At 37.0% G+C, this 21334-nt stretch overlaps 1 protein-coding gene across 1 annotated transcript; it reads right to left on the reverse strand.

The window, feature by feature from the left end:
* Window positions 1-3584: 3584 nt before the first annotated feature.
* LOC120353025 lies at window positions 3585-5016 on the reverse strand. Its single transcript, XM_039435460.1, has 2 exons — window positions 4634-5016; window positions 3585-4050 (listed from the first exon to the last, which is right to left on the reverse strand). Exons 1-2 carry the CDS (start codon window positions 4997-4999, stop codon window positions 4009-4011), a joined length of 408 nt encoding a protein of 135 aa, XP_039291394.1. The 5' UTR covers window positions 5000-5016; the 3' UTR covers window positions 3585-4008.
* Window positions 5017-21334: the final 16318 nt, after the last annotated feature.

Raw genomic sequence — 21334 nt, forward strand, 5'->3', positions numbered from 1 at the left:
TACTCGTGAGAGGTGTGTATTCCATCACACGATCGCTAATAAAACGCAATAGGCGGAAGTATTTGCAGGTACTGCACTTTTAAATTCCATTTCAATACGAACATCTGTGGATGATTTCAAATGACTGGTTGGTGTGAACAATCTACAACAATCAGCGGTGTTGATTCACAAAACGGTTTAAAAGTCAATTTCTGTTCCGAGTTCGCTATTGATTGAATGATTATAATACGAGGGCGCGAAATCCAGGAACATCGGTATAAAACCTCCTTCTTACCTAGCAGATTTTCATATGGATAATACTCACTGTTCAAATATACTTTAACATTGTAAATACCGCAGCTATCGAAATTAGATATTGATTTTTCAATTTTATTCTTACGATCAGTTTGAAATGCAATATAACGTATTTTGGACTATCAAAACTCGATGTGGTACGAACTGCCAAGAATGGTTAAGTGAATTTTGCAAATTTGGTAATTCACAAATTTCCCAATGGCGGAAACCTAATTTCAGCGGAGTGTCAGCATGGAGCAGTCTCAAAAATTTCAGTCTTACATGATCTTCTAAAGTTATGTAGGGCATGTGCCATTGCAGCTTTGTAATTTTCACACTAACGTTTGTTCCACTTTGAGACTCAACACAATTAAGATCTGTCGGTGACCTCAATAAGACGAGTTCCTGTTTCAAATTTAAAATTATTCTTTGAAAATCTTCAAAAAACGGGAGGATTAATTTCAGCGGAACACAGAAAGTGAATGTATTATCCATTAGCTCATATCCTGCTCTGTCAAAACCAGCAAGTGATATGTGTTTTTATCGAGAGTATTTTTCACCAATATAGCTTTAATTGTGGATGTAATCCAATCAATCTTGATTTAGAAATTTGCTGACCTGCTAATTCATATCGTATTTCGTCAAAAAGGTTACCGATTACGTTACTGCTTAATTTATAGTCTGCTGCAACTGGTGCATCGGCTGCCTCTTTTCCCGGTTTTGTACAGTTAACTGTTCCCTCAATCAATATGAATGATTTACAAGGTAAAAATAGACATCTAAAGAATTTATGCCAATACATGCCTCGTCAGAGTTTTTATTCCCTGTCCCGAATAAACTGTATGAGTGTGAAATTGGAATTAAGTAATATCATTATAAAACTGAAGGTCTGTCTCCACATCCAGAATTTCACTAATTGCTGCCGCTCCCCCGCCTAACATTTCACCAATCGACTATAAAACCCAACTTTTCAAATATTCTCGCGCTTTTACCCGACAAAGCACGTTTGTTTTTAGGTGTTGTCGCTATCGCGTTCCTTTCTCTAATGACTTGATTGGTCTTATTCGAACGTGGGTTGAAAATAAGATAACCCATTACTTTTCATGTATGTGCAACCTAATTGTAATTGTATCTCCGCGGAAATCAATAACGATCCGTTCTGGTCCGTTACCTTTACATCAATAGTTTGAATTCGATACGTATCAAAGGTACATAAATAATCGGTGATGGTACTCCGTTTATTAAATAACCGCTAGGAACCTTTGGTAAAAATTCGTAGATTATATGTTTTTGTTTTCCCTCAGAGTAACTGCCGCAAGCTAAATTACACTCAACTACAATACTGTCAACGCTTGTTATGTTACCAAATGTTTGGAATAATGCCATTTATTTGCCTGCAAAACAATATTTTCAAAACCAAGTATCTTAGCGATCGAATCAGAACGTGTTAAATCAATGGCTTTATCAGAATGAATTTCAATCTTCATAGTATTTATGTTTGCACGTATATAAGTTTATTCTTCTTGCCATCAATATTCAATTTATTCTTTAAGATTTTATAATATCCTCAACTTCATATGCACCAGTATCCACTCGATTAATCTATCACCATATTTGAAGCTGGAATTTGTTCCTTTGTTAATGTTTGCAATACTATTGTAACTGGAAAAATTAATCAATCCAATTTCCCATTCATGATTTTTATCCAATTCTATAATTTCTTGTAAATGTTCATAGAGATCACTTGTGTTAGATCGTAATGTAATAACCACCATCTTGTGTGTTCACCACAAACACTTAATTACAACTGATTTGCAAGAAACAATAATGTAAGATGACCACAAAAATCGCTATTTAATGGTTGCATATGCTCTACATTATAAAATATATTTACTCCATTTTCTTTTTTCCAATATTTGTCCAATTCGTATGGAGGTTGTAAATTTCCAATTGGATCAAAATACCAAACATAAGAACCAACTTTCTTATATGCTACCCAATGTGTGCCATCCTCGCTTTCCCTTGCTAAATTCACAATGGCATTCTCGTTTTTTAGAATTTTTTGGGTAATGCATCTAGCATATATATGCCTCTTAACCGAATCTGTAATAATTTCGACCAATCAATCAAATCATAATTACTCAATTCTCCTTCAATATTCATGTCTTCTTCTTCTTCTTCTTCTCTTTGTTGTTCTACGTTTCTTAACTTGAGGGAATAAACTCACTCCATATGATGCTGGTGGGACTGGGGGTAGAAGTCTGCCACCACTTTTAGGAAAAGGCTTCAGAAAATATCCTTTTCCTGCAATATGCTTTTTCAACTGAGCTATAGCTTTGCGTCTAATATCGTTACTATAACTTCTCCTCTCCCCTTCTTCTTCTTCTTCTCTTCTTCTTCTTTCTCAAAGACCCACCAAACGCTGCTTTAGCTTTCATAACGTTTGTAACAAGATAGCTAAGTGCTTTCTCGGCAAGGGGTGTTTGAGGATTTTTGAAAATGTCCCATGCGGCGTTCGCTAGAGCTCTGTCAGCTACCGCCCGAGTTTTATTATCGCTATTTTGAGTATAGGCTATATCGTGAGCCTTGCAAGCTTTATCTAACGAATTTATACCTTGATCACCTCTCTTTAACCTTTCATTAACCTTTGTTCCTGGTCCGCAGTACTCGTATCCGGAATATGATATTCTTCCCAAAGTTATCAATTACCTTATTTAAAATAGTTGATGTTACATTACCTGCCAAACCTGTCACACCTTTAAAAACTCTGGCTGCTGAACTCAAGATTCCTTTACCCCGCTTCCTCGAACTCTGCTTTTTTTTTCGAACTCTGCTTTTTTCTCCTACATACCATTTTTCATTACCTTTCAATTCAATGGTGAACATTAACTGAGGTTAATTAATTAATCAATACATCAACTTGAATTGATTTGGTTTAATGTTCAACCATTGAGTTGGAAGTGAATTCATACCATGATTGCTATGATACATTGCTTGAATGATAAGAATATTATTTCAAATCTGAAAGGTGAATGTGATTTGAAAAGGGGAGAAATGATGGTGGGCCACCCACATCTGTGGGAGCACGTGCTAATGTAGGAGGGGGCGAGAAGCTGGCAGCGCTTGCCTGCACAGCTGTGTGTCTCTAGCGGTAAAGTCTACTGAGCATGCTCACAACAAACTATAAAAGACGTGCTCACCTTATTTAAATATCATTCACAACAGAGCAGCTGAACCAGCATTTCTTCTTCTTCTGTGTGATATTCATTACGAACTTATCAACAACAACAACAGGTAAGAATTGAAAACAATTTTTTATCAAATATGCACACATTTTATTCAACTATTCACACACATACATCTATACAATTCGTAACACATAGGTCAACGAATTGTATACAGATATAAAAATTGTTAAGCTTAACAATTTTTATATCTGTCCAATTTGAAGACTTATGTGTTACTACTAACACATAATTTTTACAAGTTTCATTGAAATGGTGTATTTTTCCCGCGTCAATGCAGGAAGCGAATCTTTGAGGCAGATACACCTCGCATTTGCTTCCTGCATTGATTATTTTTAAAATTACACGTCGCCCGTGTTATTGGTGTCCTCCCTCACCGCGACGATGCGGTATGGTTGATCCTCCTCCAACTCTCGCAGCGGCACCCATGGCTTGGGTAGAGGTTTGTTGATGAGTTGCACAAAGTCCAATTCAGCCTCCACCTCCTTTATTACGGTGCGAGTGAGGAGTCCTCATGCATTACAGCTCGTTCCTGTTGAAAAATATTTGATAAGTGTCTTATTTGTTTCAGATCTCTACATCAGATTATCATCGAATTCTCTGCATAAAGTGAGTAATATCAGTTATTGAAATAACATTGTTGCATGATCGAGTACTTTTACAATAATATCTAAGCAGTTCAAATAATATTTCCTTAGCATCAATTTCTATTCGGTTCAAATAATATTTCCTTTGCATTCCAAGCACTTCAAATAATATTGGTAACAATGTTGCATGATTGGCTACTTTAAACAATAATATCTAAGCAGTTCAAATAATATTCCTTAGCATCAATTTCTATTCGGTTCAAATAATATTCCTTTGCATTCCAAGCACTTCAAATAATATTGGTCACATTAATGCATGATTGAATACTTTAAACAATAATATCTCATAATACCATTTCTAATCAGTTCAAGGAAATATTGCTTGCATTCTAATCAGTTCAAATAATATTCATATCAAATAATATTCGTATCAAATAATCAAAGACTCGTATGTGCACAGATTTTTTAACAATCAATCACGGAAGAAATCTGTGCATACACAAGTTAATAATATTTGTTGAAACTAACCTTTGATTGAGTGAGCACCTCATCCTCCTCTTCGCCGCTGACTTCACCCTCCTCGAAGGTTAGTTTCCTCTTGGCCTGTCTCTGCTTGATCTTGTTGCTCAGCGTTGTCAGCACCGCACGCCGCGGCGCCCACGTAGGTGCTGGAGCCAAGCGCTGGATGGGGCTGTCCGGAATCACCATCTCGCCCCCTGGTGATGTTGGATGCTGTGGAGCGGGTGCGGGTGCAGCGGAGGCAGGAGCTGAGGTGGCAGCGCCAGCGGAAGAGGCGGCGCGGGACTCGGCAGCTTTGCGCTGCCAGTAGTTTAGCACATGCTGCGGGGGTGGGCTATCCGGGAGGATGTAAGATGGTGAAGATGGAGAACTCATCTTGATGCGTGAAGTCTCTGTTGTCTCTGATGTAAATGATAATTTTCCTATCATCGCTTGTGTTTATATAGCATACGTTTCTCTCTCTGTTCCAGGCACGTGCGAGTGAGAGCGTGCTACAAGGCGAAAAAAATTCGAATTTCTCCCCCAACAACACGTGCTCCCAGATCGTTATCAGATTGTAAGTATCCCACACACGATCATTTTTCGAATAGCATCCATGTGTTAGAAGACGAAAAAAAAATCTCGTCTAGAACTTAGCATGAGACTTCACCTGCTAGAAATTCTCATGTCTATGGCCAATAAAACCCATGATTCTAATTTTATAATTCAAATCAATGTTAGATCCTTCAACATCGAAGTAAGAGCACCTCATTTTCCAAACATGAATCTTATCTTGTCAGTGTTTTCTATCATCAATATGACATTTTAATATTTAATGTATTACAGTAGCAAAATTGTTGCATTTCATTTATTTACAATATTGCACACATACTTGATTTTGATCTTTCTTTGTCAATCCTGTTCTAACCCTGTCTCATCTACAGAATCTCGTAAAAAATTTCAGATAACTTGATTTAATTGTTCTTCTGTGAAATAGCATTTCTCGATTCAGTTATTAAATATTTCATTGTTTTCGCAGCATTTTCTCGCCTCTCAACTCGAGTTCCGAACCTCATAACCAGTTGAGCTCTCGTCGAGACAACACAGCTGAGAGGAATCAATCATAGGGCGGTATCTACACCTGAGAGGAATCAATCATAGCATAGACCGCTATCTACACCTGTAGCCCGCTATCTACACCTGTAGCCCGCTATCTACACTCGAGGAGATTCACGCAGCATCAACCACTACATGTAAGTACATTTTTACTTTGATTTATCCTCTGAGGACTATTTTTTCCTCCGAGGACAGGTTTTCTCCTCGAGGACAGGTTTTCTCCTCCGAGACTATTTTTCTCCTCCGAGGACTATTTTTCTCCTCGAGGACTATTTTTCTCCTCGAGGACAGGTTTTCCTCCTCCGAGGAGAAAAAAACCTTCTACAATATACTGCATGCATGCGATTTATCTTTAGAATATGCTATATCGGAACATCCAAGCCCCGCTCTTCTTTCTCACACTCTTCATATAAACAAAACGGTAAATGTATTGTAAACTCTAAGGTTCAACTTTAAGAAATTTATATTGATTTTAAATTGGTAATCAATAATTTTGAGGTAAAGTGGACTGTATTGAATAGAAAAGAAACAAGTGATATCTCTACAGAAACAAGTACATGCAATGAATATATAAAAGAACAACTCACCGAAAATCTGCAGAGTACCTAATGTAATATTTATATTATTGAGCTTACAACTCCCAGGTAAGGTATTCAGGTGTCCCTGAGGTAGGAGATGAATCAAGGATGGTGAAAAGGCAAGCTTAATTGTCATCTACTGTTGGTAAATTCGGCTTCCATCATATAACGTTGCACATATATTTCTGACGAGATATTTACAATGTCTTTAAAGACTATAGATCGGTGAACTTTCCAATCGAAAAATAATAGTTTAAAACTTTCAACTAAAGGGGTTTGGCAAACACTCTTCCAAACGTAGGTTTATGGTGTACGATTTAACACTAACGAAAAAATAATAATTTGAAGAACGATTTTCTTCTGGGAATGATCGACGAAAATTACCAATTCCCGACTCGAGGCAAGCTATTCAAAGCGAGACTGAACTGAAAAAGACAGCTACCGGCTAGTGAGCGCGACGCACTCAAGTGAAAGAAATACGAACTGAACGAGGAGCGCGCGTCCAATTCAAAAACGAAAAATGAAAACTAGAGCTGGCTCCAACATCCCCCCCCGCTGAAAAGCTATTTTCAGACAAGGCTAGAGAACAAAGAAACGAAAAAAACAATGAATAAACGACGAAAGAAATAAAAATAAAACAAAACGAGAATAAAACAAAAAATGCAAAAGGAAAATTATTGAGTAGGCAACGGATACAACTTTGTAGCCGACCTTTTGAAGCGACCATTGGCGCACCGCACCATAGCCACTCGAACGACACCGTCAGCACCGGGAAATACTTCCTCAATCACCCCCAGAGGCCATTTCAACGGTGCGACATTTGGTTGATCCACTAGGACGATTGTACCAACCGTGAGAGGGGTGGAATCCTTACACCATTTCACACAGGTTTGTAATTCATGTAAGTATTCTTTGCGCCAACGACTCCAGAAAGACTGAACCATTTGATTGACTAATTCAAACCAATCCAATCGATTCATTGGACGATCTTCCACATTTAACATAGGAAGGTACTTAAGAGGTGTCAAAGTGAGAAAATGAGCCGGTGTGAGGGCGAGGGTTTCACTCGGATCCGCGCTCATTTGACATAACGGGCGTGAGTTAAGTACAGCCTCAATTTGAACTAAGACAGTGTTCAATTCTTCGTAAGTCAACAACTGGTTACCAATAACTCGAAACAGGTGTGACTTTACTGATTTTATATTCGCCTCCCAAAGACCGCCGAAGTGAGGTGAACCTGGCGGGATGAAATTCCAGTCAATGCTATGATCAGCAAGTTCATTCTGGAGCAGGTTTTGATATTCCTTGGAGTTCAGCATCCGTGACAATTTTATTAGCTCATCATAGGCGCCGACGAAGTTGGTACCATTATCGGAATACATGACCTTACAAGGACCTCGTCGAGCAAGGAAACGGCGAAAAGCTGATAAGAACATTTGGGTCGATAAGTCCGAAACTAATTCAATGTGAACGGCTTTAGTTGCCATACAGACAAAAAGACAAATGTACGATTTAAATATGAAAGGATTCCGACGCCTGGCCATGGTGATTCGAATGGGTCCACCATAATCAACTCCACATTGGACGAATGGTTTAGACGACAGAGTTCTACAGGCTGGCAGATTGCCCATTCTCGGCGGTGTAAGAGTGGGACGATAGTGAAAACACTTGTTACATTTTCGTACATGACTCCTTATAAGGACACGGGCTGATAAAATCCAAATTTTTGTCTCAAAATAGACGCCAATAAATGAGGTCCAGCGTGACAGTGCTTTTCATGAAAATAATCAATCAAAAGCGTGACCATTGGATCATTTTTCGGTAATATAATCGGATGACAGCTGTCATAATTCAACTCAGAATTTGTAACGTCCACCCACACGAATAATATCATGATCAAGAAAGGGTGACAGTTGTTGAAGATGAGAAGTACACTTTCCCAGCTTTCAATTCCAGTAATTCTTTCGAAAAATGAATTTTTTGTACGACTTTACACAAAGTTTTCTGCCAAATCGAAATCTAATTCATGAGGTTTAGGCAATAGACGAAGTACTTTCAATATAACACCATGATACGCAATAGACGTTGGTAGTTGGAACAACGAGCAATTAAAAGATGAATCGAATTAATAGATGAATTCTCCGACTGTACTACAGTGACAATTGAGTGAACCTTGACCTCAGGTAGACACTCTATAGGTTCCAGATCGACCTTGACGGGCCAATCACTCTCTTCTAACATTAGCCAAGAGGAGCCAGACCACCACAAATCATGATTAATTATTCAGAAGGGGATAAACCTCTCGAAATGGGATCAGCTGGGTTTGAATTTCCTGCCACGTGTAACCAGTCGTTGATAGGACAGTCTTGAATTTTCGTAACGATTAGCGACGAAAGATTGCCATCTAGATGGACAGCCCCTGATCCAATGTAAGACAACAGTAGAATCCGATAATGCAACAACGCGAGTCACGTGACAACGAAGGCTCAAAACAGAGACAACAACCTGTATTAATTCAGCGAGCAAGAGCGCCGCGCATAATTCAAGCCTAGGTATGGATAAAGTCTTAGATGGCGCGACTTTTGATTTAGCGCACAACAATGTGATAGTTGCAGGTTGCATATCCATTTGAGATTTTATGTAGATCACACCACCATAACCTAAAGTCGATGCATCACAGAAACCAATGACAGTAATTTCATTTCGAATCATTCATCACTCCTAAATGACGTGGTATGAAGAGATTGGACAACAAAGGGAACTCCTTCTGACATGTCTCCCATTGAAGCGCAATAGAGGGAGGTACTGAATCGTCCCAATCAAGACCAGCATTCCATAATTGTTTAATTAAACATTTAAGAAACAAAGTTAGGGGTGACAAGAGTCCCAAAGGATCGAAAATGCGTGCTACTACCGATAAAATGTGACGTTTGGTAGGAACAGACTGATTAGGATTCACTGAAAAACAAAACAAATCACTACCAGGTTGCCATTTCAAACCTAGGACAGCCAACAAATTTCCCATCTCGAAATCTTTAGACAAGGCCGATTTTTCATCTTCTGAGAAATCATTCATCAATTCAGGTGAATTGGAACTCCATTTAGTAAGTTCGAATCCGCCTCTCTCGAACAATTCTTTAGCCTGACTACAAAGACGATTTGCTTCACCTAAAGAAGACACACTTGTCACCAAATCATCCATAAACATGTCACTCGGAATACGAGCTTTCGCATCAGGGAAACTTTCACCTTCTTCTTGAACAAGTTGATGGACAGTTCTGAGAGCTAGAAACGGTGACTCACTCAGACCAAATACGACAGTTTTTAATTCAAAAATTTGTATGGGATCATTGGACGAAAATCTCCATAACAAACGCTGAAATTTGCGACACGATTCATCGACAAGAATCTGTCTAAACATCTGCTTTATATCAGCAGTTACAGCGATAGAAAATAACCGAAAATTGACTAAGAGAACGAAAATATCCGTTTGCAACTTGGGGCCGATATGAAGTATATCATTCAATGATACTCCAGTAGTAGTTTTTGTGCCTGCGTCAAAGACAATACGCAAAGGCGTTGATTGACTCTGAGTTTTAATTACAGCATGATGAGGTATAAAATAACCACTTTTATCACTCTGATTTTTTATCAATTCCATGTGTCCTTGTTTGAGATAATCCAAGAGGACATCGTGATACACTAAACGCATGTTTGGATCACGTGCCAGTCGTTTCTCCAAACTGATGAGTCGACGTTCTGACATAGCATAAGAATCACCAAGACAATCAGGGGATTTTGAAAACGATAATGAGACAATGAATCTACCCGAATTTTCACGACGAACGGACGATGCAAAATCCTTCTCGCATTCTAACTCATCAGCAGTGAGTTGTTTTCCTACATCTGGAACGCTTTCCACTTCCCAAAATTTTCGAACTAACTTATCCAACGGTGATGTTAGACAAGTCATCAAACACGTTGAATTTTCTGAAGATTGAGTTAAAATAGGGGCTCTACCCATCAAAATATAACCGAAAACACTTTCCAAGGCCATCAAATAATTCGAATCAATTTCCACACGACCATTTCGGAAAATATGGGGCACTAATTCAGCTCCTATAATAGCGTCAATTTCGCTGGGAATGTGATAACTTTCATCAGCAAGTCGAAGACCAAACAATTTGATAATTTAGAATTATCAATTTTACTAGTGGGAAGCTGTTCCATGATTTTTTCGACAACTAATGGTTCAATGGAAAATTTAACACTAGAATCGAGTCGAGATTGAAGCGTGACAAAAGTACGACCAAAAACTGATTGCGAATTTCCGCCAAAACCATTCACAATTAATTGGAAAGGAGAAATCGATAGTTGCAATTTACGACAAAGTTTACAAGTAATGAAATGACTTTGACTAGCTGAATCAACTAAAACTCTTATTTTGTGCAATCTACCTCTCTTATCAGGTACCTCGACTTGAGCAGTTGATAGTAGAACACTATACGGTGCCGACTTCGAATCGATAGAACAACAGGTAATAGTATTATTTTCTACCTTTTTCGCATCCGAATTTGATGACGAATTTGAAGCATTTCCGAAATGTAAAAGCGAATTATGCTTCTGACTACATTCCTCGCAGTTGGAAGAAGTACAATCTTTACTACGATGGGCTGGCGAGAAACATTTCAAACAGCAACCCTTCTCCTTAACAAAACGAAAACGGTCCCAAGGTGATAACTGTCGAAAAAGACGACAATTGATCAATTTATGATTTGTCATCGAACATTTCAGACATTCTGATATTTTTACCGGTGATTTGGTCACTTGCGAATTCGATTGAACAACCAACACTTGGATTTTGGTATTGGTTTCACTACTGGCTTGCATTGTTTAGACGATTCGTCATGCGGTAACGATTTAATCTGCCTTTCGATGGATGAAACAAAACCAGTATATGTGGGATCATCCTTAGTATGAACTGAAGCTTCAAATGCCTTTCGAGAAACAGGATCTAAAATTTTCAACGCTTGGAACAGAAATATTGCATCAGATACATCTTCACCTCGTAGGCGTTTTAAAGCAGTAATTGAACCACAGAACTGATCGACTATAGAAACTAAACCTGCACGAGACTCAGATTTTAGACAATTGAATTCGAAAATTTGTTTCAAGTACACATTTGAGAGTGAGCGGGGGTCATTGAACCGCTTAATTAATGCATCCCAAATAATTTCATAATTATTAGCAATAGGTGGTAGATGATGTGAAATATTAGCCGCTTCTCCAGATAGTTTGGACACCAGATATTGGACCTTTTGTTGATTTGGAATCGATTTGTTGTCATGAATCATGCATTTAAACATTTCGTAGAATACCGCCCATTTTGATTGATCTCCGTCGAACACAGGAATTTCAATTTTCGGTAAAATATTAGACGAATCCTTATTGGAAGATACAGGTTGAGCCGGGGTAGAAACACTAGGTACAACCTGACTGCGTTTTTTCAATTCACTAGCAATTGCTTCCATATGTTCGAACATTTCCATATGTGAACTACTAAATTTGGGTACAAATTCCGGGTCTTTTTCCATTTCAAGCTCCTGTATTTCCATTTCAACAGCTTCATAATCCTGAACAGTTTTAAGAGTGGAACTATAGAGAATTAGAAATTGTTTAGCACTAGCTTCTTCTTTTAAAGCCTTTTTCGACAAATCGAAAGTACGTTGAATACGATAGAAATATTGCTCAAGTTTAGCTCGTTTGAGCTTTAACTTCTTTTCACTCATGATTGGATATTGGAAAGGTCTTAATGATTTTCATTTACTAATTTTCGAATAAAATTACGAATGCAACAATGAACGATTTTCATTGATGATTCAAGCAAGCAAAATGATAATGTTAGTACAAATTGAACAGAGAAAGCTCAATAGACGAAGCAAGCTAAGCGATAACGTTATCAGCATTGCAAAGTAACGGTTCCGATCGGACAATAGAGATAAGAGTGAACCAACTTGATCGGCTCAATTCATAATGTACAAACAGGTTTGAACCCTAGCATGCACAAACGATTTACAATAAAATTGGATAAGTGCTTGCCAAATATTTGAATAAAAAATAGCCAATAAAATCTGGCCTGGTGGACCAGTGTAAACTCTAAGGTTCAACTTTAAGAAATTTATATTGATTTTAAATTGGTAATCAATAATTTTGATGTAAAGTGGACTGTATTGAATAGAAAAGAAACAAGTGATATCTCTACAGAAACAAGTACATGCAATGAATATATAAAAGAACAACTCACCGAAAATCTGCAGAGTACCTAATGTAATATTTATATTATTGAGCTTACAACTCCCAGGTAAGGTATTCAGGTGTCCCCGAGGTAGGAGATGAATCAAGGATGGTGAAAAGGCAAGCTTAATTGTCATCTACTGTTGGTAAATTCGGCTTCCATCATATAACGTTGCACATATATTTCTGACGAGATATTTACAATGTCTTTAAAGACTATAGATCGGTGAACTTTCCAATCGAAAAATAATAGTTTAAAACTTTCAACTAAAGGGAGTTTGGCAAACACTCTTCCAAACGTAGGTTTATGGTGTACGATTTAACACTAACGAAAAAATAATAATTTGAAGAACGATTTTCTTCTGGGAATGATCGACGAAAATTACCAATTCCCGACTCGAGGCAAGCTATTTCAAAGCGAGACTGCAACTGAAAAAGACTGCCTACCGGCTAGTGAGCGCGACGCACTCAAGTGAAAGAAATACGAACTGAACGAGGAGCGTGCGTCCAATTCAAAAACGAAAAATGAAAACTAGAGCTGGCTCCAACAGTATTACTTTTTCAAATGGATTTTCCATAATATATTTGCAATAGACACATTGCAGATAGAATGGTTTTTTATGTAAGAAATAACCATTTCTCGCAAAATACTCTGCTTTATTGCATAATGATTTACAAAAGTCACAATGTAGATGGTGTGGAGGTAGTTTTTCAAAGTACTCTCCTTGAACGGATGAATCTTCTACACAATTAAAAGTTGAATATCTTTCTTCATATTCTCATAGAATAATATTATTGTAATTCTCCTCTTCAATTGTTATATTATCTTTCCTTCTACAGTTCGGACTGTACCTTGCATGTTCTATTGCTGGTATGTCACTTTCTTCCCATTTTCCCAAATAAATTGAACAAAATACACATCGCACAATGTCTGGTGGAGATGAGAATATAAATCCCTCTTTCGCCATGTTTTCCGCGGACAAATGCGGAGAAGATTTCAACCATCTTTTATCAAAAGATAATGATCTTAATCTTTCATGCAACATTATGTGATCTTGAGATATCATTTTCACACACCCTTCTTCTACCAATGACAATTCACAACTAAACATGTTGTTGTACTCTATCTCATCCTGATCGTTTTTTTTTCAGAATCATGCCGAGGGAATGCAGACTACGTGGCATCAATCCAGCGCAGCCCGCCATCGCATCACCCTCGATGACGAGGATATCGACATCACCAGTGTGCTTGAGAGCTCTAAACGTCGAGTTTTCGATATAATTAGGGAACATGCGGCACGCTATGATGGGAATGTTAAGTGGTTTATAGTCCTCAACGTTTTGCTGTATAAATTAGTGGTGGTGGATGACAAGCAGGTTGGTGACTCTGTCTCATCTCTAATAAATCTTCATAGTTACTCCAACATAGCGCTAAACGTGCTTGAGAACTATGAAGATTTTAATGAGCATTTCATGTTAGCTGTGAGAAAAATCCTCTCATCTTTTGAAAATTTTGTAAGATATGGGAGTGGATGGGTGCTAAAGAAAATTGAATCACTGGATGTGAACGTGATTAAATTAATCCTATATACACATCCAGTTTCATTCAAACACCCAGTTTTTGAAAACAAAAATGTATTATAAATGTGAAAAATCTCTCTGATGAAAAATGCTTTTTATGGTCAGTGCTTATGTATTTCCATCAGAAGCCAAGGAACTCGAACTTAAGTGTAAAGTATTTGAGCAAGTTTGCTCACACACTTAATACGCGAGGTGTAAATTTCCCGGTGACGACACACGATATTAAGAAATTTGAAATACTCAATCCGGACATTGCAATTCACGTCATCGCATACGAGAACAAAAAGTTTTTCCCCTTCCGTACAAGCATTTTCCGCACTCGTAAACACCAAATTAATCTTTTAATGCTAAAAGGCGATGCAGGAAAAACTCATTTCTGTTTAGTAAATACCGCGAACGGGGAAAACGGGCTATCGCGTCTTCTCTCCCACCTTTCAAAATCCCACGGTCAAGTACATGTTGTAATTTCTGTTTTCACCGGTTCACATCAGACAAAACTCGAAATGTAGACGGTAAAGCAAATTGTTGAAACATGTGGAACTTTGTTCCAAGATTGAATCTCAGCGCGTTTCATATCCTAAACGCGGAGAGACAATTAAATTCAAGAAACTAGGCGCGACGTTGAAGAAAAAGTACACCATTTACGCGGATTTAGAAACATACGTTGTTAATATCGATAATGATGATGATTGCAATTCTGATGAAATTACTCGTAGTTACACAAAGAAAACGGCGCGTCATATTCCCTGCGGGTATTGTTTCGTTGTTATAGACGTTAACGGGGAAATCGCTCACGGACCTGTACTCCATAGATCGAGTAGTTTAGACGAAAAAATCATGGAGAAATTTCTTCAGGAAATTACAGATCTCGGCGACATTTTGTATGAGGATATGAAACGAGAAATTCCGATGCAAGCTTTATCCGAAAGTCAAGAGCGTGAATTTCAAAATTCAGTAAACTGCGGGCTTTGTGCTGAACCGTTTTTAGACAGCGATATTAAATGTCGTCACCACGCGCATGAAACCGGTAATTACTTGTGTGCGGCACATGTTTCTTGTAATTTAACAGCTCGTACTCCGGAGTACATATCGTGTTATTTTCATAATTTCTCCGGTTTTGATTCGCATTTTATTCTAAATGTAAAAAAGAAATTTCCTGCATCGCAAATACGTCAGAGAGATTTTTGACACTTCAGTAGGCAAAATTAAATTTTTAGATTCCTACAAGTTTATGTCTGAATCCTTGGAAGTATTGGTGCGTAATTTGGTAGAGAGTACAGACATGGAAAAGAAGTTCGAACGATTATTTTCGGTGTTTGATGATCCACCTCGCGAACACAGACAGCTCTTGTTGAAAAAAGGAGTATATCCCTACTCGTACATGAGCTGTCCCGAAAAATTCGCGGAAACATCGCTTCCTCCCATCGAATGTTTTCATAACGACTTAACTGATACACCTCTGTCTTGCGAAGAATATGAGCATGCGCAAAGAGTGTTCTCAACATTCAAGCTGAAAAATCTGGGTGAATATCACGATTTTTATTTATGTTTGGACGTAATGCTATTAGCATTAGTTTTTGAATCCATGAGGTCTACACTTTTTAGCTCATACGCCCTCGATGTGACCCATTTTGTTTCTCTCGCGCACTTCACCTGGAATTGTATGCTGAAACACACTAAAGTCGAACTGCAATTACTTACAGATCCGGACATGCATCTTATGTTTGAGGCGGGAATGAGAGGCGGGGTCTCATTTATCGGTAAACGTTATTGTGAGGCGAATAACAAACATCTACCCGAAACATACGATCCTTCAAAACCGTCTAATTATCTGCTTTATATTGATGCAAACAGTTTATACTCGGAAGCTATGAGCCGAAGCTTACCTGTTGGAAATTTAAAATTCCTCTCAGAGGAAGAAATTTCCAGCCTTGATTTCGCGAATTTGGACAGCAATTCAGAAACCGGATATATAATAGAATGTGATCTCAAGTACCCTCAAGAGTTACATGATAAGCATGCGAGCTTCCCCCTTGCTCCTCTCCACCAAACGCCCCCGCGCGAATTGCTGTCGAACTACCAAACGAATGAGAATGGTCAAACTGGAACCAAAAAGCTCATGAACACACTTTTCGATTGTGAAAAGTACATTGTTCACTATGTCAATTTAAAGCTCTACCTTCAGCTCGGTTTGAAATTATTGAAAGTGCATCGCGTCATTAGCTTTTCCCAATCTCCCTGGCTGAAAAGCTACATCGACTTGAATATCTGGAATAGACAGAACGCGAAAAATAAATTTGAAATATCCTTCTTTAAGGCCTGTTGCAATTTGATTTTTGGTAAGACAATTCAGAGTAGTCGTAAGCAAATGAATGTTAAAATTATCACGGATGAAAAACGGTTAGATAAGTACATTTCAAATCCACTATGTAAACGCTGGCAAATAATTAGTCTGAACATGATTGCGGTTTTCTCTCGTAAGTTGGAACTTAAAATGAACAAGCCTGTCTATTCCGGCTTTTCCGTACTGGAGTTGAGTAAATTCCATATGTACGATTTTTTCTATTGTAAATTACAAAAAATTATACCGTGGGATCGTATAGAATGTGTATGACTGACACCGACAGTTTTCTTCTAAACCTTAAAGTCGAAGATGTGTATCAGTTGATTAGAGAAAATTTGTCCCTTTTCGATACTTCTAACTATCCACCTTCCCACCCTTGCTTTTCCATGGAGAGAAATAAAGTTGTAGGAAAGTTCAAGGATGAGACCGGGTCAAAGCCTGTCCATAGATTTCTTGGACTTAGATCCAAACTTTACTCATATTTAGTATGTAACGAGAATGAAGAACCTGTAAATAAATGTATAGCAAAGGGTGTACAGAGCGGAGTAAAATGTAGAAAGCTTAATTTTAATTTATATATGAAATCATTGTTTGAACGTAGTGAACATGTAGAAAAATTTAATATGTTAAGATCCTATAATCACACCATGTATCAGGTTGAATGTGCAAAAATCTGTTTGAGCCCTTATGATGATAAGAGGTATATTGCTGAGAATGGTGTTGATACTCTCCCATTTGGACATTATAGAGTGCCCACAACACTCTAACTGATTGGTCAGTATGTCCCATGACAATCATCCGACACCACTGATTTTGATTTGTCTGTTGTAAATATCATGAATATTATTAGATCTAAGTTAGCTTTAGAGCTTCATAGCGTGCCGCGTGTGAACTATCCCACTCGCAAATATGAGTTGAAAAGTGAAAAAGACTTGCTTCAAGCCGATCTCATTGAGATGACAAGTTTATCACGTTTTAATAAGGGTTACAAATATATCTTAGCTGTTATTAATGTTTTTCAAAATTTGCATATTGTGTACCATTAAAAGACAAGGCAAGCCAATCTGTATTTAACGCTCTCGAGCCAATTATTTCTAAAAATAAAGGAGTTAAGCTGTTCCAAACAGATCAAGGAACAGAATTCTTTAATTTAAAAGTTAAAGCATTATTAGATAGATATAGTATTAAACATTATCATGTTTTTAGTGATAAGAAAGCCTCCATAGTTGAAAGGTTTAATAGAACACTTAAAGCAAAAATTTATAGATATTTAACTGAACATGGAACCAAAAACTGGATATCACAACTAGACAGTTTATTTCGAGATTATAATGCAACAATGCATTCATCCATTAGAATGAAACCTAAAGATGTGGGGAAAAAAGATCGTAATCATGTTTAAATGTCATTGAATTCTGCATTCAATAGACGATATAAATTGAAAAATTCAAAACCGAAATTTAAGCTAGGAGATGTTGTACGAATCTCAAAGAAAAGGGTTCTTTTCGATAAATCTTATAACATAAACTGGAGCGCAGAGTATTTTGTAATTCATTCTATATTTCCTTCTCAACCTGTAACGTATAGCTTGCGAGATCTAAACGGAGAAGTAATTAGTGGTAGGTTTTATGCAGAAGAAATTAAAAAAACACAATTAAATGAATCGGAGAGACAAGTGTATTTGATTGAAAAAATATTAAAACGTGATAAAAAAGGACTGCTAGTGAAATGGATTGGGTTTTCAACGCCTAGTTATATTAGTAAGGATCAACTATTAGATGAAAAATAATCTTTTGTAATCTATTGTAATATCATGTACATTCATTGTAAATAATCTATTGCAAATATCATGTACATTATTGTAATAATCTATTGTAAATATCATGTACATTTATTGTAAATAATCTATTGCAAATACATTCCATTCAGTGTAAATATGACAAAGATTGGTGTAAATATAAAACGTCTCTATCAAAAAATGCTTCTCAGTTTCATTTTAATCTGAAGTTTTATTTGCTAAGGCTCAAGCAACACATGCGTTCTCGTGAAGAGGGTGCGGGAGAGAGAGGGGGAATTGAAGTGAGAAACTTCTATCAGTGCATTGAAAGGGGAGAGCGAGAACCTGTCGCTTGCATCCCGATGTGATAAGCTATACACAGCCATGTGGTGTCTAGCGCACAACCTCCTCCTCCTTGATAACTTACGAAAAATGATTAGTTCCTTATCAGATCGCATGCTGTACACGTGACTAACATGAGTAATATCCCGATAGTAAATTTCGACAATGTTATAAGAGAGAAAGAAATGCCAACATGGTGTAAAAATGGTAAGTTATTACCACATAATGCAAGGATCCTTATAATAGGCTCTTCAGGTTGTGGCAAGACCAATTTACTATTTAATTTAATTTTTTCAAAGAATGGGTTGAGATTTAAAACTATATACTTGCACACAAAGAGCGAGTATCAAGATAAGTACTTGTTTTTGAGAAAAGTCTTTTCAAAAATGAAGGGTATTGGATTTCATATAAACAGCAATTCGGAATCTATAGTTCACCCCAACAAAATTCAACAATTTTCTCTTGTCATTTTCGATGACTTCCAACTTAATCACGTACCTCAAATAAGAGAATATTTTACCATGGGTCGACATCGTAATATTGACACAGCATATTTAATTCAGAGTTATGGAGCTACACAGAAACATTTCACTAGGGACAACGCAAATATGATTATAATCTTCAAGGTAGATTTATTGAGTCTGAAATTAATTCACAGAGATCATGTTGGAGCAGATATTTCTTATAAAGATTTCGTTAAACTTTGTCATACAGTTTGGAATCGTAAACCTCATAATTTTCTAACTATTATGACTGAGTGTGGAATTAATAGCGGCAAGTACCGAGATTCGCTCGATACGTTTCTCACCGTTCAGTAGAGATTAATTCTTTGTGCAGTCATGTTGTCATACAGCAGGAAGCTGAATAGAAAGGACGTTGGTTTAATCGAAAAGATTAAGAAATTGAGAAAAGTAATTAGAGAGAAGCATAAAAGCTTAGTCAATTTTGAAAAGCGATCGGAGGAATATAATAGGAAAACGCTCTCCCCGTTGATAGAGCCCATAATTGAACTGGGAAAAAACAAATTCTCACACTCTGGTGTGAAACCAAAAAAGGAAGAAGTAAAAGAGGAACAAGAGAGTATGCAAATTGATGATAATGGAGAGGGGGATGAACAGAGTTATGAGAGTTCAACAGACAATTTTTAAGCTCGACTAAATTTGAAAACAGTTTACTTGGTTCTAGCAGAAACGACGATGTGCTGTCACAATATCTAAAAACGTTTCATGCGGAAAAATTGAATAATTCTATCGGTTATGGAATTTCATATAATTCTAAAGATGACGTGTATTATATTGGAAATCAGCAAGTAATATTCGATAACGGTTATATAGATATTGATAGTGAAAGATTTCGATTAACACATGGTCTACTCGAGTTATTATTCAGTGCGAGACCAAACTCAAATCTTTATAATGAGAGAGATCTGGATAAGTATAAAAAAATCTTAACACTTACAGGTATACATTTAGATCGAAGAGGCTATGTTAAACGAAATCAGGGAATTAAATCGCAAATGATTCAAAAGTTATTTCCCAGTAAAAAAATTAGTAAAAAGAAGGGTTGGGGTTTATTGAAATTTGCAAAAAATAATTCTCATGATAGAATTTATCAATACTTTGATAATTTTGACGAATTAGTGGAAAGATTAATTTACTCTATTCCTCAAAAGCTAGTGGGAACAGTGGGCATGATGTGGAAATTGCGTCTATAATTGAAGAGCTAAAAGAAGCAAAATTAATTGTTTAGTGTCACGATGACTCTACATCGATTCGGACGAATTGATACGGGTAGTGCTAGCGGAGCTCTTGCTAATCTTACGTGTGATATTGACTCGATAACACAGAAGATAATCGAATCGATAAATCAACAAGGAATCAGCGAAGCTGTGGAATTTTATTTAGATTCGCAAATAACCAAACTCGTTTAGGAAAATACGAAGAATATTGGAGTGAGCATAATTGAAAGAGAACATATTCTAAGTACGTTACAAAATTTCAGTGCTAATATCGATAAAGCTATTGGAGAGAGAACTCAAACTCTAGAGAGTGCATTAGGAGAAGTGAAAACTTTAACAGACAGCTTTTCATCTCAGTTGCTCAGTATTAACAACAATAAAGTTGATAAGGCTTATTTAGATGAAAAATAAAAGCTGTATCAGATAAAATTAAGAATTTGGAGGTGCTGGACAGAAACTATCTCAATACTAAATTGAAACAACTTAGTACAGAAATTTTTACTAAAGTAAATGAAACACAACCATCGGTAATTGATAAGCAATATTTAGAATCTACTTTGCAGAAATTGATTAGTTCTTCATTAACAAAGGAAGAGTTAAAAACGATTATCTGAAATGGTGAGTGCAATAAAAGCTAATATTATGGAGGGTATTGAGCAGTTTATTACAAAAGATGCTATTGCTATTCTGATTAATCAAATTGCAGAAAAGTATGCAACTAAAAATGATATTGGAGATTTTATTAAGAAAAACGAGATGGTAGACGCTGTGAAAAGCGTTCGTGATGAAATAGCTGAGGCAATTAAAAATTCGGAAGAGGGTACTGTCATGAGACTGCAATGTTCGGCTCCATTCATTGAGTACCTAAGTCTATTCATACACAGAGTGGCCCTGGACATTGTATCAAATATCCGAGGTAAGTTTCCATAAGAATTGGATTGAGGCAAAGGATCATAACCTT

This window comes from Nilaparvata lugens, chromosome 9 (genome assembly GCF_014356525.2).
Source record: "Nilaparvata lugens isolate BPH chromosome 9, ASM1435652v1, whole genome shotgun sequence".
NCBI lineage: Eukaryota > Metazoa > Arthropoda > Insecta > Hemiptera > Delphacidae > Nilaparvata > Nilaparvata lugens.

Coding starts and splice junctions, on each gene's coding strand:
- LOC120353025 (XM_039435460.1), bottom strand. CDS start 4,999: ATGAGTTCTCCATCTTCACCATCTTACATCCTCCCGGATAGCCCACCC. Junction 4,051..4,633: donor AGGTGCTCACTCAATCAAAG/GTTAGTTTCAAC, acceptor ATTTTTCAACAG/GAACGAGCTGTAATGCATGA.